Source organism: Polypterus senegalus, chromosome 2, assembly GCF_016835505.1.
Source record: "Polypterus senegalus isolate Bchr_013 chromosome 2, ASM1683550v1, whole genome shotgun sequence".
Taxonomy (NCBI): Eukaryota; Metazoa; Chordata; class Cladistia; order Polypteriformes; family Polypteridae; genus Polypterus; species Polypterus senegalus.
In genome coordinates this window covers 34,186,907-34,205,533 of record NC_053155.1, presented here as the reverse complement: position 1 = coordinate 34,205,533, position 18,627 = coordinate 34,186,907, and the positions used below count along the sequence as shown (strand labels likewise).

General features: G+C 38.5%; 1 protein-coding gene across 3 annotated transcripts in view; it reads right to left on the bottom strand.

The window, feature by feature from the left end:
- cd99 (CD99 molecule) overlaps positions 1 to 18,627 on the bottom strand; it is a 101,164-nt gene that overhangs the window by 44,699 nt on the left and 37,838 nt on the right. For all 3 annotated transcript variants that reach the window (XM_039743563.1, XM_039743561.1, XM_039743560.1), the window contains exons 3-6: positions 14,236 to 14,298; positions 8,115 to 8,141; positions 4,251 to 4,307; positions 3,359 to 3,433 (exon numbers count right to left, since the gene is read on the bottom strand). In XM_039743563.1, the coding sequence (XP_039599497.1) occupies positions 3,359 to 3,433; positions 4,251 to 4,307; positions 8,115 to 8,141; positions 14,236 to 14,298 (222 nt within the window). The remainder of the gene's footprint in view (positions 1 to 3,358; positions 3,434 to 4,250; positions 4,308 to 8,114; positions 8,142 to 14,235; positions 14,299 to 18,627) is intronic.

The window sequence follows — 18,627 nt, the reverse complement described above, 5'->3', positions numbered from 1 at the left end:
CTCAAAAGAATTAAAGGAACACTTTTAATCAGAGTATAACATAAAGTCAATGAAACTTATGGGATATTAATCTGGTCAGTTAAGTAGCAGAGGGGGTTGTTAATCAGTTTCAGCTGCTGTGGTGTTAATGAAATTAACAACAGATGCACTAGAGGGGCAACAATGAGATGACCCCCAAAACAGGAATGGTTTAACAGGTGGAGGCCACTGACATTTTCCCTCCTCATCTTTTCTGACTGTTTCTTCACTAGTTTTGCATTTGGCTACAGTCAGTGTCACTACTGGTAGCATGAGGCGATACCTGGATCCTACAGAGGTTGCACAGGTAGTCCAACTTCTCCAGGATGGCACATCAATACGTGTCATTGCCAGAAGGTTTGCTGTGTCTCCCTGCACAGTCTCAAGGGCATGGAGGAGATTCTAGGAGACAAGCAGTTACTCTAGGAGAGCTGGAGAGGGCCATAGAAGGTCCATAACCCATCAGCAGGACCAGTATGTGCTCCTATGGGCAAGGAGGAACAGGATGAGCACTGCCAGAGCCCTACAAAATGACCTCCAGCAGGCCACAGGTGTGAATGTCTCTGACCAAACAACCAGAAAGACTTCATGAGGGTGACCCAAGGGCCCCATGTCCTCTAATGGGCCCTGAGCTCACTGCCCAGCAGCATGTAGCTCGATTGGCATTCGCCATAGAATACCAGAATTGGCAGATGCACCACTGGTGCCCTGTGCTTTTTACAGATGAGAGCAGGTTCACCCTGAGCACGTGACAGAAGTGAAAGGGTCTGGAGAAGACATGGAGAACATTATGCTGCCTACAATTTTGAGTTGCTGCAATTAAATTTTGGCAAAATGGACTAGCCTGCCACATAATTTTTTCACTCTGATTTTTGGGGCGTCTTTGAATTCAGGGCTCTGTAGGTTGATCATTTTCATTTCCATCAAACGATGTGGCATCCTTTCGTTCCTAACACATTACCCAGTCTATATCAGTATAGATATCCAGGAGGATTTATTTTTCCCATTGAGATCTGATGTGTTTTCAAAGTGTTCCTTTAATTTTCTTGAGCAGTTTATATACATATATATATATACATACACACACACATATACACACACACACACACACACACACACACACACACACACACACACACAGATGCCGGTCATAAAACTAGAATATCATGACAAACTTGATTTATTTCAGTAATTCCATTCAAAAAGTGAAACTTGTATATCAGACTCATTCATTACACACAGACTGATGTATTTCAAATGTTTATTTCTTTTAATTTTGATGATTATAACTGACAACTAATGAAAGTCCCAAATTCAGTATCTCAGAAAATTAGAATATTGTGAAAAGGTTCAATATTGAAGACACCTGGTGCCACACTCTAATCAGCTAATTAACTCAAAACACCTGCAAAAGCCTTTAAATGGTCTCTCAATCTAGTTCTGTAGGCTACACAATCATGGGGAAGACTGCTGACTTGACAGTTGTCCAAAAGACTACCACTGACACCGTGCACAAGGAGGGCAAGACACAAAAGATCATTGCTAAAGAGGCTGGCTCTTCACAGAGCTCTGTGTCCAAGCACATTAATAGAAGGCGAAGGGAAGGACGAGATGTGGTAGAAAAAGTGTACAAGCAATAGGGATAACCGCACCCTGGAGAGGATTGTGAAACAAAACCCATTCAAAACTGTGGGGGAGATTCACAAAGAGTGGACTGCAGCTGGAGTCAGTGCTTCAAGAACCACCACGCACAGACGTATGCAAGACATGGGTTTCAGCTGTCGCATTCCTTGTGTCAAGCCACTCTAGAACAAGAGACAGAGTTAGAAGCGTCTCGCATGAGCTAAAGACAAAACTGCTGCAGAGTGGTCCAAAGTTATGTTCTCTGATGAAAGTAAATTTTGCATTTCCTTTGAAAATCAAGGTCCCAGAGTCTGGAGGAAGCAAGGAGAGGCACAGAATCCACGTTGCTTGAGGTCCAGTGTAAAGTTTCCACAGTCAGTGACGGCTTGGGGTGCCATGTCATCTGCTGGTGTTGGTCCATTGTGTTTTCTGAGGTCCAAGGTCAACGCAGCATTCTACCAGGAAGTTTTAGAGCACTTCATGCTTCCTGCTGCTGACGAACTTTATGGAGATGCAGATTTCATTTTCCAACAGGACCTGGCACCTGCACAAAGTGCCAAAACTACCAGTACCTGGTTTAAGGACCATGGTATCCCTGTTCTTGATTGGCCAGCAAACTCGCCTGACCTTAACCCCATAGAAAATCTATGGGGTATTGTGAAGAGGAAGATGCAATACGCCAGACCCAACAATTCAGAAGAGCTGAAGGCCACTATCAGAGCAACATGGGCTCTCATAACACCTGAGCAGTGCCACAGACTGATCGACTCCATGCCACGCCACATTGCTGCAGTAATCCAGGCCAAAGGAGCCCCAACTAAATATTGAGTGCTGTACATGCTCATACTTTTCAAGTTCATACCTTTCAGTCGGCCAACATTTCTGAAAATCCTTATTTTGCATTGGTCTTAATTGATATTCTAATTTTCCGAGATACTGAATTTGGGACTTTCATTAGTTGTCAGTTATAATCATCAAAATTAAAAGAAATAAACATTTGAAATACATCAGTCTGTGTGTAATGAATGAATTTATTATATAAGTTTCACTTTTTGAATGGAATTACTGAAATAAATCAACTTTGTCATGATATTCTAATTTTATGACCAGTACCTGTAGAATCCTAGGCAACGCCGGGTACTCCTGCTAGTATACTAATAAAGAAGAATCCCTTACTGCTTATTAAACAATTAGTAGGGTTAGGGTTATTTTGTTGTTAAATATCCTATGAACATTTGATTAGAACTGTGGCTTGTAATTATGACAAGTATTTCATTAATGACATATGTGCATGTATTATGTGAAAAAACACTTATTAATTATAAAAGTATGTATTTTAAGGGATTTTACGTAACTTTAGTAAAATGGATTTTTGATGGTTACTGAACAATAAACCTAGATAATTTCATTTTTTTAATAAAAATGAATACGTGTGGAATGCAATGTATTTTACTTGCAAAGGATAACAACATGAAGCTTAAACATAGATAGTAAAGCAGGAGCTTAGTGTAAAAAAAATCTGACTTCATATGTATGAACCTGCCAGTAAATAATCTGACATCTCATAACTGATACAACCCAAGGCCAACAAAAGCCACACTCAACAACAGTATCAGTGTAAAAGTAAACTGTTACTATTCTGAGAAACTCAGTTTATCCAATAGAGTGGAAGCAAATTAGCTAAACTTCACAACAAGGTATGGCAGTTGTGTCTTACCTCCTTTTCCCTTATCTGGTTGATATCCATCCTCTCCCACAACATCATTTAAGTCTGAATCCCCGAAGTTTCCACCTATGTAACAGAGTGTTGTATTAGAACTGTCTGTAGCACAATTATCCCCATGCACTCCCACACAACTAAGAAAATGAGACATCTTTCAGATATTTCAATACATACTATACAATATCAGAACACAACTTGAGAGGTGGAAAACTTAATATTTTGGGTTGAAATCAAAATAAACACTAGTCAATTGACACTAATTTATTATCAAAAACAAAATAAATATCCATGATTGTATACAGCACTTCAGAGGTCCTTAAGGGCACTATAAAGAAGGATTTGTCTATAATAAAAAAAAACCTTTGAACAATCCACCTCAAGGTGCTCTTCACCTTGATGCTGCCAGGTACTGGAATAAGAAGTTGTCAGCCACGACCGCACATTTTTTCAAAACAACCTTGAAGTCTAGGTGGTGTAATACCAGAAAGCCTGATATGATAGAGATACTAATATTGTTAGAAGTGCGATTTAAAAGGATAAAATGCTTTCTGCTTAGAGCAGCCAGCCTAAAAACAACAATGCATCGCCTACAGTTTCTGCAATTGGCCCACTATGTGATATATGGAAAGCAAATTACTAACCTGTTTTTAAATGTAAAAATGGCAATTTTATATAAACAAATGTAGTATGATTGCATAAAACATGAAAAGCAATTATAGTTGTCAGATCTAAATTAACTCAAAAAAAATAATAATAAAATCAAAAAATATATTTTTCCCTAACTGTATATCTGTTATGTGATACTTGAATATACTGAGATGGCAAATATCAGAAGATCTTAAGTTTAGGGAAAAAAAAAAAAATCTACCAGAATATAAAAGGATACCTGAACTTCCAGGATTCTTTACTGGAGGTTTTACAGTTGGCTTGGGGTCAATTCCTCCTGCAAAGAGAACAAAAAAAAGGAATAAATTATGTTACACTTTCTAAATATAAAACAATAAGAAAGTGTGAATTTTTGAATTTTATAGCATGTTCACCAAAAACTTAGTACCATCACGTTGTTATGTTAGAGGTAGAAAAGCCCTATATTAAGGCATTGTAACAGAAGAGCAAAAGGTTTATATCATAAACAGCAAATAATGAAGTATGATCAGAATTATTGCTCATGATTCACTAACTGATATGCTGGAACACAGTGGATAATGTTGCTTGTGTAGTCCTACAAGGGTTATTCAAGAAAAGTTTCTATACTTCTCTGCTGAATGAACTGGATCGAACATTCTTCAGCTACAAACCCTTCTCACTCACTAAATGATGCTCATTGTATTAAGAGCTAAAACATACACCAAGAAAATCCAACACACTATTAGATCATCATTTTAGATACAGAGTATCGTATAAGCTTAAGAATGCATTCTGGGGATAAAAAAAAATTAAAGCCTCTTAAGTTGAAAGCAACATTAGTTATTTACAGTTTTTCACATTATCTGTAAAATCGATGATCTCACATACTTTTAATATTTTCTATAACATTATATATTTTTTAAACTATAAACACTCTCCTAACATTTGCCTCTTCCATCTTTAAAAATATAGTAAAATTAAGATTTCTAAAGGAGGAGGAAACAGAATATTTTACAGTTAACTACTATGATGTGTTACTCATAGGCTCTGCAAATCATTCCATTGTGAGATATCAGTGAAATCAATATGAGGCTGCAAGAACTGCAGCCACATGACCACCGTGCTCAAGTCTTTAAACTGGCTTCCATTGAAGTTTAGGGCCAATTGTCCCTTGTACAAACAAAGATTTTATATTGGTCTGGGCCTTACTGTGGTTTGTAAACTTTTCAGTACATACAATATGTACAAACCAGCACATACCTTATCGATCGGAGGATTTCAGTCTACCAAAGAATCCAAAGATTAATACAACAATGAAGGCTAAGAATTTAGATACAGGATTCCATACCTTCTTGTTTAAGAGATTCCTCCTTATCTGCATTTAATTTCAGCCTTGAAAAACCACTACCTTAGTCTGGGATATCCTGATTATAGGTAATGATTATCTGTTCAAACAGTTTACTAGTCATTTGAACAAAAATATAAAAAATTCTGATTACCCCCACTCTGCAAAGATAATCTATTCCACTTTCTTAAGTGAATTTTTCGCAACATGAACAAATTACAATTAACGTATATGGAAAAAATTAAGCATTCCCTGGCCCCAAAAATTATCGTCATTTTGCTCCAAAACACGTATTTTTATATGTACTTTTACAAGTATTTTATTCACAATTAGTTCAATAACACCATAAAACACCCTAATAATTATATTTCCTAAGTACAGTTTACAGTTATGAGAACAACAGAGACTATTATTGCACAAAATCCAGCTGTGTCTCAAATATCAGACCTCCCACTGAGCTGCATTCTGCAGCAAGGTGTATTTGGAACAACTGCAAAAATGATCCAGGGTTAGTACTGATTGCACTCCTGTGAAAATTGTCCCAGGCTTGGTTTTCATAACTATGAAAAATTCAGCTTAATTGTTGCTCATAAGATGAAATACTTACTTTCCTCATATAAGCATGCAGGTGTCCATAATTCAGGGGATGCTTCTAATTACGAATGGTTAATGACTCCTATTTAGTTAGGTTTCTCTTCTTGGTATGCAATTGTGGGGCATGGTGTAATTCCTATACTATCAAGCTGATACTCCTGCCCATGGAAAAAGACACCAAAGATAAAGGGAGCATTGGAATAAAAAATTAAATTATTTAACCTTATTAGACTGCCTATCATGATACTGTGTATAATACTATGGAGGGAACAGGAGGCCAATTGGCCAAGGTCACAAGAACTGTGGCAGTCTTGGCTTTGTCTGAGATTTTGTTACAATATACAATGGACTCCTTATGGGTGTATTTTCCAAAGAATTTGTGGTTAGTTTTGATTTTCTTTCATTCATTGTCAACTGGCCATTTTACACCTGAAATATAAATGTATATAAATTGTCATGGTTATTGGTTATGGTTGTTTTACTGAGAATTTAACTTAATTAGTAGTAAATATAGTATGTTTGGATAGATGTATAACTGTACATCGGGGGCGATTATTCAACTGAATGAAGAGTAACTTCCTTTGTTTTTGTAAACTGTCCAATTTTTACACACTTTTTAAAATACCAAAGCTTAAATAAAACCACACAACATTAACAATCATAGAATTTCACACTGAATCATCATATTAGTTCATTCTCTATAATACTGACATCTTCTGTGCATGCATCTTGATATTTTGTATATCTAGATTCCAGCTTTATGGCTTTGCACAGAGCCACAATGGTGGGAGGTTTCTGTGATTAACGGATTCTTAAATCAGTGGCAAGTTAAATAGTTAGAAATGAGCTCCTCACACACTTAGATATCCTGTTTTACCAAGGATTTTACTTAGAATGGATGATTTTTTCATTCTATGCATAAGAAATGATCTGCTAAGTGCTCTAGAATTTCAAAAAAAAAATTAAGATATTTTTCAGATATCTTATGGTTATAGCAGTAGTTTCTTTGCTTAAATCATTTATTTATGAAACTGAAACTAAATGGGTTAGAATATCAATACCTTTTTTGTATTGGCCACTTACACTTGTAGCCATTAATATGCTTAAGGGCTCTGGTAATGGTGGTTACCTGCTGAACCATGGGATGGTGTAGTTTGCTAATGCCTTCTGTTTACCATCTGCAGAACAGAAGACTGACAGCCGTTCCATCTCGGACATCACTTCCATTGTCTACTCTCCTGGACCCTCCCCTTCTTGGATAGAAGCCATATGACCAGCAGTTTGGCCATCACTTCTAAGTATACAAGGTCACTTGTTGATACCCTAACCCTCTCAATCCATCGTGTCTCCTTTTACAGTGGCAGGAATCAGTCGCTCCAGATTCAGGTGGAATAGCAGCAGACTCAGTTTGCCAAGGTAGAGGAAAGGAGCAGAGCACGTTTGGCTCTCCAATGGAACAGATCATGCGCTCCACTTCAGGCATCGTTACCGTTACAAATGAGACGTATTTTCTGGTTTTTGAATGGACAGCTACTTATCACCTCTGGAATACTGGCACCATTCCTGAAGAGAGAGGCATAGTGGGTCACCTCTAATTACAAAGCCAAGGTGTTGCTGAGGTATGGAATATTCCGAAATCAACAGGCGAGGCTTTGGGGGGTTGTGTTATTCACATCTGCTTGGGAGAGAGCTTAAGGGCTCTGGTAATGGTAGTTACCTGCAGAACCAAGCACCGCCTATGTTTGGTAATGCGCTCTCTCTGCCCCCCTATGCAGAACAGAATATTGACAGCCATTCAACCTCCCGGACTCATCCCTTCTTCCCTGGAAGCCATATGACCCAGCAGTTCAGCCATCTTGAGACAGTTAGTTTAGGAACCCACATGTGAAAAAGTTTAGTAGTACTTAAAAACAATGCAGTCAAGCAACTGAATTAAACTTCAACCTCAAACCAAAGAATTTGAATAAAATGGCAAATAATGGGAAAAACAATTGGCTTTATTTCCTAAGTAAGCATATCCCAAATTGCTAATATTTAAAAAAGCAAAATAAAGGAAAACAATTAAGACAGACATTATCTCACATCTCTGAATAAAACTATAATGTGCATTTAATAAGAAAACTTGCAAAGTTACTAAAAGGACGAATAAAATATATAGTGTTGAGAACTATAGCAGAAAGTTACCTCCAAAAGCATCTTCCAGGTCAAAATCTAGGGGTAGAAAGAAAAAAAAATAAAGACATATGTAAGAACTACACATGCTACCAAACCAGAAAAAAATATCTCCAATATGTATTGAGGTTTCTGAACCTCCCCCCAATGGGATGACATGGCGAAGCACGACTGCGGAGTACTGCATGTCCGTCAATGAGGCAACAACAGGTTTGCAGCGCAGCAGCATAGTGCCTCGGAAGCAACTACTAGCCAATCAAGATCACATGACAAGCGACTGTTGCCGATGGGTGATGCAAGGAACATTATAAACGTAGGGAACAGTATAACTTGGCCATGGACCTGGCCCCGACTATGCCATTTTGCTGTGTCTGTGTATAGGAGAGTGGTAGCTGCCGCTGCAATACATAACCCTGCTGCTCCTGTTTCAAGTTGGATAAAGCTGGTTTTGCTTAAGTACTGAGACTCAGCCTTGTGTTTTGTGGTGCAAGACTGACTCACTTTGTTTTTTTATATAAACAAAAGCTTATTCTTCTGACATGAAAAATTAAGAATTTAGTTGTGTTGCATGGAAGCAGCATGCATGGTATTAACCCTAGCAAAAACTACTACCCTTTCCAGCAATTTTAAGCAATGTATTTGCAGATTGCTCTTTGTCTATTGTATTAATTCCAATTTTAATTTGTAGGATAATCCCTTCCCATGCATTCTTTATATCTTAAACTGGCAATAAGTGTGCAGTAACCCTGGCACCTTTGGTTGACAGCTTTACACCAGTGTCAAACTGCCTAGAATTATGAATGCAATCATTATGGGGTGGTGAATTAAGGATGTATCCTTCTGATCACTAAAGTATACTCTTTTGTGTATTAAATCTATTAAATAGATTTGCAGCAAAAGTACAAATAGAACTAAGTAAATTGTATCAGATTCCAATATCATGTTTTGCAAAAAGAAAAAAAAAATGTAATTTGACCCAGGTTAAAAGCCTATTGCACAATACCTTATTAAAGCTTTTTCATTTTAAATGTTGATAATTTTATTGTACTTGTCATTTCAGACACCACAGGGTTCTCTACACACAGTATGCACTTAGCAATTAACATCACGCCCCTTTTCTTTTTTGGGGAAAAAAAAAATGTAAAAATATGAAAATATGAACAGGCCCACTACTGTCCAATGTTTCCCTTTGATTTTAATCTGATTCTTCCCTTTTTAGCCTTGCCCTTTCAATCATCCCAAAAAGCCTTTATTTAAATGTGGCATGCCTTTTTACAAGCACAGCTCTCTAAGCATCCAGTTCAAACTAGTACTACATTTGTGGTCGGGTACTATGGACACACATCACCACCACTGGCTCTTTTGCATATCCTGTTCCTTACATGCATTCAGCCCTTTAATTTGATTTTGTGCAAACAATTAGTGAAGACAGCAGTATCCAGTATGCAGAATTATACAGATAGTTCTTGCTGTACTGTGGAAAAATGTCTATGGCTATAACTGCACATACTTAACTGATTCTGTTAAAAAAGTGCATTAACTTGCAAGAAGAATCCCAGTTCTCTGTGTACACGTTTTTTGTATCCTCGGTGTGACTAAAAGTACACCCACAACAGAATATGACTAAACTTTGATATACCAAATCTGAATTCCTAAAATGATCATTAGAAGTTTGAACTTCACTGGTATGTGCTAAAATAAATAAAACAGCCTTTTATAGCCAGGTCCTTAACTATGATGCGATTTGTTTTTGGCTTTTTTTTTTGGTAGCCTACCCAGTCAGAAATTAAACTTCAGTATAAATGATCAAACAGTACATATAACTGAACCATTTCAACGATGACATTAGACAAAACATGTAAAATACATAAAGTGGTTTGGACTGAGGATTGAATTCATGACCCTGGAAATGTGAACTAGAAGTCTAATCTCGGAGCTGCCAGTGACAAAAAAAAAGTAGGCCTTTCGTCAGATAAATGGTATTCTTTATTCAACATTCAGATGCTATGATCAGTTTAAATGAATGGCTTATGTGTAGGTTTGGAAACCACATTACAAAAAGATAAAGCGGTGCTAGAGAAACTCCAGAGAAGAGAAACTAAGAAACTGACATGAGGGCCAATTCAGATAATCCACATATGCATACAGAATTGTGCCCATGGACAATTTTAGGTCAATGTGGATGAGCACACTAGTCTGCAGAAATGTCCATGTGTTTTTGTTGATTGTGTACGAGTTGTAAGTGAACACGCTTTCAAGAAACAGCAAAAACATGCATGTTCAAATGTGGCAACTACGTATAAAAGGCGAACTATCCATTTTACACACATATGTAGGCTTGTGCATTTCACATCTCCTGGGGAGTGGCTAAATCCTAAGTTTATCAAAAAATCTTTATTCCAAAACAAAAGAATATATGGAGTGCTTTCTAAAGAATTTTGAGTTTGTGAGAAGTTGTTACTTAACAATAGAATTACCAGAGCCTACGAAAAAACTCGTAATTCCGTCCCACCTTAAATTGCTTCTTAAATCACTTCACACCCCTCCGCCAGCGCCCTTTGTCTTCTAAATGTGCTGATAAAGAGACGCTAGGAGCAGCCGGCTATTCCATCCCCCCACCAATTTAGAACGTGCACGAACTTCAGCTTGATTGAGTATATGAGAGTGAAGTGGAGTTTTAGAGTGGAAATAATAGATTGTTGTTTGGAACACACGCATTTCATGTCTGTTCCGTTTCTACAGTAATCTGTGTCAACACATTGTTAAAACAGAAACGTTTTTTATATTCTAGTAGTAGATGACAAAATGTAGGCATAAACTATATAGCAAAGAAACATTATCACAAGAATAACACAATTGCGCTTTTATTCAAAAATATAACTGCAGAAACAAAAAGCCGCCTTAACATGCAACATTGACAGCAGTTTATTTTAACTGCCTCCGTGGTTCAATAGACTCAGCCCCCGCTTGGGAATCAAGAGGTCACGAGTTCGATCCTGCGCCCCTCCGTTTTGAGAAGTAAACTGCTCTTAGTCTTACTGTTTTAGAATAAAAGCATACATTTGATTTCAGTCTGTAACAGCTGGTGCAATTTATGATCCTTGTAAAGGTTTTTTATTCACTTTTCATTCTCTCAGTCGCGTTCAGAATCAATCCATACAACCCCATCTGACACGGCTGTTTTCACTAAAGACGTGCTATAGCTCTGCAGTGTACCACGATGCATACTAACGCCCCCCACCAACCGGGTTCTGACACACAAACGCTGGCGAAGCTGCCTTCTTCGTATCTCACCATGCGGGGACTGGCAGGAACACTCAATAAAACTGAATAAAAAGAAAATCAAGTGACGGTGAGATACGAAGAAGGCAGCTTCGCCAGCGTCTGTGTGTCAGAACCGGGTGGAGGGGCGTTAGTATGCATCGTGGTACAACGCAGAGCTATAGCGCGTCTGTATTCTGTTTCTTTTGTACTCCAGGGCATGCAGAGGAGAGAATAGTAAAGAGCAGTAAGTTCGGCGCTATATGCAATAATCAGACACTCCCCATCTGCCCGTTGTTTTGTTATACTTTTACACCAACTTATGTTCCTGTGTTTGAGCATGCTCAAACGGGCATGCTCAAAAAATACACGTGTAATGCCACGAAAAGTGCGCGCAGACACTTCATTTCGCAAACAAAACAAGTGCACTTTTATTCAAGACTACCTGTATAACCGAAGAAAAAAGAAAGCAAGTTACAGTAGGCGATTGATACGATAGCTTGCATGGTGCAATGCTAAGAAGTGCTGATTTTCATTCCGTGCTATATAAAAGCATCACATTCAAATATTAACAGTTCCCACACACCCAAGGACCGTCCTTCCTACATTTACGACACGTGTACTTGTTGCCGTGTACACACCTCTCTGTGCTATGGTTTCTATTACACTGAATGAGCACCTGACACTGTACTTTCTTCCCTGGGGGAAGGTCCCGCATCAGAGAATTTCCAGTTCCTGCATAAATTCACACCCGATCTGACGCTGTTCGTTTTCAAATAATATTTTCACATGTATTGTCTCTCTCTTTCAGGTGTGTAATAGAAACCACAGCAATGCCGGAAATGTATCAACTTCAAATGTTTTTGCAGTTTACTGTAGAAAGCACACTGCTTAAAATATGATCCTGATTTCACTATCTTCAAATTAGGAACTTTGTTAAACAGAACCTTCCCGATTTTCCTCATCTTGCACCCTCATCCATGCTGGAAAAAATATTGCTCAATTTCAAGGACTCGGACACTATCTGCAATATGGTGTGTAATAGAAACCACAGCATAGAGAGAAGTGTGTACATTGCTTCTTACAGGAAAAGAAAATGGAAAAAGTGCACTTTTGTTATACTTTTACACCAATAATATGTTCCTGTGTTTGAACGACACGGGCAGATGGGGAGTGTCTGATGATTGCATATAGCGCCGAAGTTACTGCTTTTTACCATTCTTTCCTCTGCATGTCCTCGAGTACAAAAAAAACAGCATACAGCAACATGCGGGGACTGGCAGGAACACTCAATAAAACTGAAAAAAAAGAAAAGCAAGTGATGGTGAGATACGAAGAAGGCAGCTTCGCCAGCGTCTGTGTGTCAGAACCCGGTTGGTGGGGGGCGTTAGTATGCATCATGGGTACACTGCAGAGCTATAGCGCGTCTTTAGTGAAAACAGCCGTGTCAGATGGGGTTGTATGGATTGATTCTGAACGCGAATGAGAGAATGAAAAGTGAATAAAAAAACCTTTACAAGGATCATAAATTGCACCACCAGCTGTTACAGACTGAAATCAAATGTATGCTTTTATTCTAAAACAGTAAGACTAAGAGCAGTTTACTTCTCAAAACGGAGGGGCGCAGGATCGAACTCGTGACCTCTTGATTCCCAAGCGGGGGCTGAGTCTATTGAACAACGGAGGCAGTTACAATAAACTGCTGTCAATGTCGCATGTTAAGGCGGCTTTTTGTTTCTGCAGTTATATTTTTGAATAAAAGCGCAATTGTGTTATTCTTGTGAAAATGTTTCTTTGCTATTTGGACTTCAGGCTTCATACACTATATAGTTTATGCCTACATTTTGTCATCTAGTACTAGAATATAAAAAACGTTTCTGTTTTAACAATGTGTTGACACAGATTACTGTAGAAACGGAACAGACATGAAATGCGTGTGTTCCAAACAACGATCTATTATTTCCACTCTAAAACTCCACTTCACTCCCAGATACTCAATCAAGCTGAAGTTCGTGCACGTTCTAAATTGGTGGGGGGATGGAATAGCCGGCTGCTCCTAGCGTCTCTTTATCAGCACATTTAGAAGGCAAAGGGCGCTGGCGGAGAGGTGTGAAGGGATTTAAGAAGCAATTTAAGGAGGGACGGAATTACGAGTTTTTTCGTAGGCTCTGGTAATTCTAGTGTTAAACATTAAAAAAAAGTGTTATATGCAAAATGCATATATAAAATCTTTTTGGGAAATTTAGCAAACAGTATTATCTATACTATTAAACAGTGTCCCTATTTAATTATTGCTATTGATTAATTGCTCAAAACAGGGTCATCTATTTAGTATGAAATATGACAATTTGTATTCTTATTATAAAGTTTAATAACTGAAAAGAAAATCAAGATACAAATGCGTATGTAGCACCTAGAATTTATAATGTACATTTCAATATCTTTGATCCATTGGCTAAGTCGAGAGACATAGTACATAGTGAATGGTTTGGCTACCGGTTCAGAATTACTAACATTTCAGCTAATTTGCCAAGAGCTAGAACTAAACTAAAGTTGTTGGTAATTAAGTCCACCAACCAATTCTGGGACTATGAGCAATTCACTTTGTTTATCAAAATATAGACTTGAGGTGGCATTAACTATGGAAGGACACTCTATACAGTATTACATGTAAAACAGTATAAAGTCTAAAACGTAATAAACTAATAAAATTAAACAGATAAATGTATGGATATTTTTAAGCATTTACATAAATTAAGATAGTCAAAAACCACTACTATATAAATAATTTTCTGGTTAGGCCAAAAGCATATTACCTTTTGATAGATTACCATGGGAGATTCAAACAATGGAATAGATAAACAAGTCTTACCACTCGATGGATTTTTTGGAGGTGCATCTGGAATTTTAACTGGAGGTTTAGGTGTCGTTTTAGCTGTTGAGAGAAAAAAAAATGTGTCAAGACTTTGTACACTTCAAACAATGTTTAATATGCATGAAATGTAAAGAAAAATGATGCCGATACCCAACATTAATTCTTTGAGGCATTTGACAATATGCACACCAAAAAAAAAAAAAAAAAATTAAATCAAATAATTTTGGCACACCTTTAACAAGAAAGCACAATTAAAATACTGACTGTTTCATTTAAGACTGAGATTTAGTGTGTTTAATGCAATTAAGGAGCAAAGGCTACATCAAAAATTCATGAAAGGAAAAAATGTACTTAATAGTATATACAAGTTCACATAAATAAATAAAACAGATCTAATGAGAAAAAAACAATGACCCAGTCAAAGGGTGTAAACCAACAGACAGAAATAGAATCCAACTGCAAATGAAATACCTTCTTAAACATTTGCTTTAAAACTACATTTGGTGACTAAGATGATCTTACATTTTTATAATTATATTGTCCTTTCATTTGCTCAAGTTACTTTGTTAAATGAAATATTTGGTAATTTTAGATTAAATCCTTATCCCAGAAGGAGGTTTACAACTGCAGCCAACAGGGTACTAAAGCAATTGTGAAACAAACAGTTTAAAACATGGAGAACCTTCCAGAAGGACAACCATCTCTGCAGCAATCCACCAATCAGGCCTGTATTATAGAGTGGCCAGACGGAAGACACTCCTTAGTAAAAGGCACATGGCAGCTCACCTGGAGTTTGCCAAAAGGCACCAGATGGACTCTCAAGACCACGAGAAACAAAATTCTCTATATCGTATGATGTGACAAAGATTGAACTGTGTGATGTGAATACCAGGTGTCACGTTTGGAGAAAACCAGGCACCGCTCATCACCAGGCCAATACCATCCGTAAAGAGAAGCATGGTGGTGGCAGCATCATGCTGTGGGGATGTTTTTCAGTGGCAGGAACTGGGAGACTAGTGAGGATAAAGGGAAAGATGACTGCAGCAATGTACAGACATATCCTGGATGAAAACCTGCTCCAGAGCGCTCTTGACCTCAGACTGGGGCAACAGTTCATCTTTCAGCAGGACAACGACCCTAAGCACACAGCCAAGATATCAAAGGAGTGGCTTCAGGACAACTCTGTGAATGTCCTTGAGTGGCCCAGCCAGAGCCCAGACTGGAATCCGATTGAACATCTCTGGAGAGATCTTAAAATGGCTGTGCACGGACGCTTCCGATCCAACCTTATGGAGCTTGAGAGGTGCTGCAAAGAGGAATGGAATTAGACTTTAGAAAAAACAAAACTGACATCCAGCCACTCATCTTTGGCTGGGCCTGTGTGCAGAGAGTCCCGGTGTTCAGGTTTCTGGGCATTGAGCTGGAGGATGATCTGACCTGGAGTGCTAACACCAAGGAGCTGCTGAAGAAGGAGCAGCAGAGACTGTATTTTCCGAGAATCCTCAGAAAGAACCATCTCCTCAAAAAAATCTGCTCCTTGCCTTTTACCACTGTTCCATTGAGAGTGTGCTTACGTACAGACTGTGTGTGTGGTGGGGCAGTTGCACTTCCTCAGAAAGGAAAGCGCTCCGCAGGGTCGTCAGGATAGCGGAGAGAACAACTGGTTGTACCCTCCCCACTCTGGAACAAATCTACACCTCACGATGCCGCAAAAAAGCAATAGACATTTCACAGGATTCATTACATCCCAGTCATTGCCTCTTCCAGCTTTTGCCATTGGGCAAGAGATACAGAGCAATAAAAACCAGCTAAAATCAGCTTTTTGGATAAAAGCAATCATGGCCCAGAACTCAGAATAAAACTGCTCCATATCTTTCTCCCAATGTGCAATACAGAACTTAAGTCAACAAGTGAAATTTGTATATTTTGTAAAGTACTTTTATTACTATTTGGTTGTTATTATTTTCTCTCTTCTTGTCTTTAACTCTTATGGCTCACACTGAGTCGACTGCACCTTCAATTTCGTTGTTCCTTTGTAAAAGTGACAATGACAATAAAGATCTATCTTTATTGTAAAATAAATAAATAAAATGTGTGTGTGTACATATATATAAAAATATAGGGTGGAAGCATAGAGCAGACTCCCTTCTACACTCCAAAGACACACATGAGGTGAACTGGTATTTTTAAATTGTCCCTTATGTGTGTTTATATGCATGTGTTTGTGTTCACCCTCTGATGTACTAGAATCCTGTGCAGGTGTTGCTCTGCATCCAATAATTTCTGAATTATGCTCCAGCTGCTCTGTGACTCTGCTCTGGATAAGTAGGTTAGTCTTTGTTGTCAGCAGCACTCCTTAACCAAAAACTCCTTCATGCAGTCCAAGCCTTGCTCCACCTCCATGAAAACAGTTGTTGAGAGATGCAGACTTCACCAAGAAACTGACATTGACTTGGATCCATTATAGTGGTGGAAGCTACAAGAGGATAAATACCCAGTCCTGGCTAAAGCAGGTTGAAAACATTTAGAAGCCCCAGCCACTAACATCCCTTGAGAACATTTTTCTGCATCTGCTGTTAAACAAATAAATAAAATGAACATTGCTTTACCAAAACGGTTTAAATAAACTGCTGTGCTTACGATATCATTGGATCTCTGACTCTTTATGAAGCCAATTGCTTATTTTTCGATCTTTGAATCATTTTAAAGATAGTATTATTGGCACAACCAATCAAAACGCTAGACTAATTTGCATTGTGATACAGCTCAAAATGCAAAGAGAAAAAAAAAGCACGCCTATTCAATGGGTACTGTATGTGTGCTGAATCGCTTTCGTGTGCTAGCGCTGCTTTTTTTTTTTTTAAAAGTAGGACATCGGGGATGCCACTTGTGGACCACTAGGGGGTGCCAAACAACACACCTTTATTTAAGTTGGGAAACGCTTTTCTGTTGCTATCCACTTGACAGCACAGTATAAAGTACCTAAAGGCACAATTACACAGTACAGTGATACCTTGAGATACGAGTTTAATTCGTTGAGTGACTGAGCTCGTAAATCAAAATGCTTGTATCTCAAATCAATTTTCCCAATTCAAATTAATTGAAATGAGATTAATTCGTGCCAGCCCCCAAAAAAGCACCCCAAGTTTTTGTTAAATGTTTTCAACATAAAAATGTATTTATAATGAACAAATATTGTATACAAACAAAATAAAACCTAATACATAAAAGAGACTCTAAAGAAATAAACAGATGTTGACGAAGCAGATTAGCGCATTGTAATGTTGTTCACTTTTGCTTAACTCATTCTTCTTCACTAGTTTTTTTCTTTTTTGGTACGCTTTCATCACTTTCATTCTCAAGGCATTTCAATAGAAACCTGTCCAAGGAGCTTTGTTTAGTCCTCCACTTCAGAATGTTTCTGAAATGAGTTAGGCAAGTGTCATTAAATAGCGCCGCTGCACGATCAGTTGTAACTTTTTCAGGGTGTTTCTTTTCTTTAAAGTTCAAAACTTTTTCCTTTATTTCACTTTAAGAGATAACCTCCTCCATGATACCAATCTCCTGCAGAACCTCCGTATGTTGCTGCGTCTGTAGTTCCATCAACTCCTCCGTTTTCAGTTCCTCAGAATGCTCTTTGCTGGCTCGTATTTCGAATTTTGGCTCATAACTAAAGGCAAAAAAAATCGACCTAGTAAAGGCTCGTTTTGCAAAAAACTTATATGCTGGGGCAACTGGTATCTCAACGTACCACTGTACTTTTTTTTTCCTTCATTGGCTCTTCTGTTGCCTCCACTCCTCCTTGCAAGCTCTGTCCACTTCCCCCCCAACTCTGGCTCTCCGACTAGTGGTGGAGCAACTCCTTTTATAGTGCACCCGGAAGTGCTCCAGGTGTTTCTTGACCTTCTTCTGGCTGCACCTCTGGGTGTGGTGGAAACGGTGCAACAAAGGGTTCCGCTGTAGCTGCAGCACACCCTGACGGCACCCATGGAGCCCAACAAGGCTGCTCCAAACTACAACTCCAGATAAGCCCTGCTGGGATCACTTATGCTGTAGCAACCAAGGGGGGCTGCCCTCTAGTGTCTCAAAGACAATGACCTCAGTGTTATCTCTCCCTCAGTCCTACCACACAGCCGGCATCCTGGCCAGGTAATGGCCCTGGCCAAGATAGGGCCTCACACATCACAATATAGAGGTATACACATCTTATACATAAACGTCTACGTGTGGAAGTGTGCGTCTGTCTGTCCAGCTTGGAAGTGCGAGGCTACAGCATGAAGCTCAAAGAAAGCAAAACCGCCAAGAAAGGAGAAACTCGTTTAACTGCTGATAGAAAACGGAGGCGAGCACGTCAGCAAAACGAAACCGCTGAGTAAAGAGGTTTCTAGG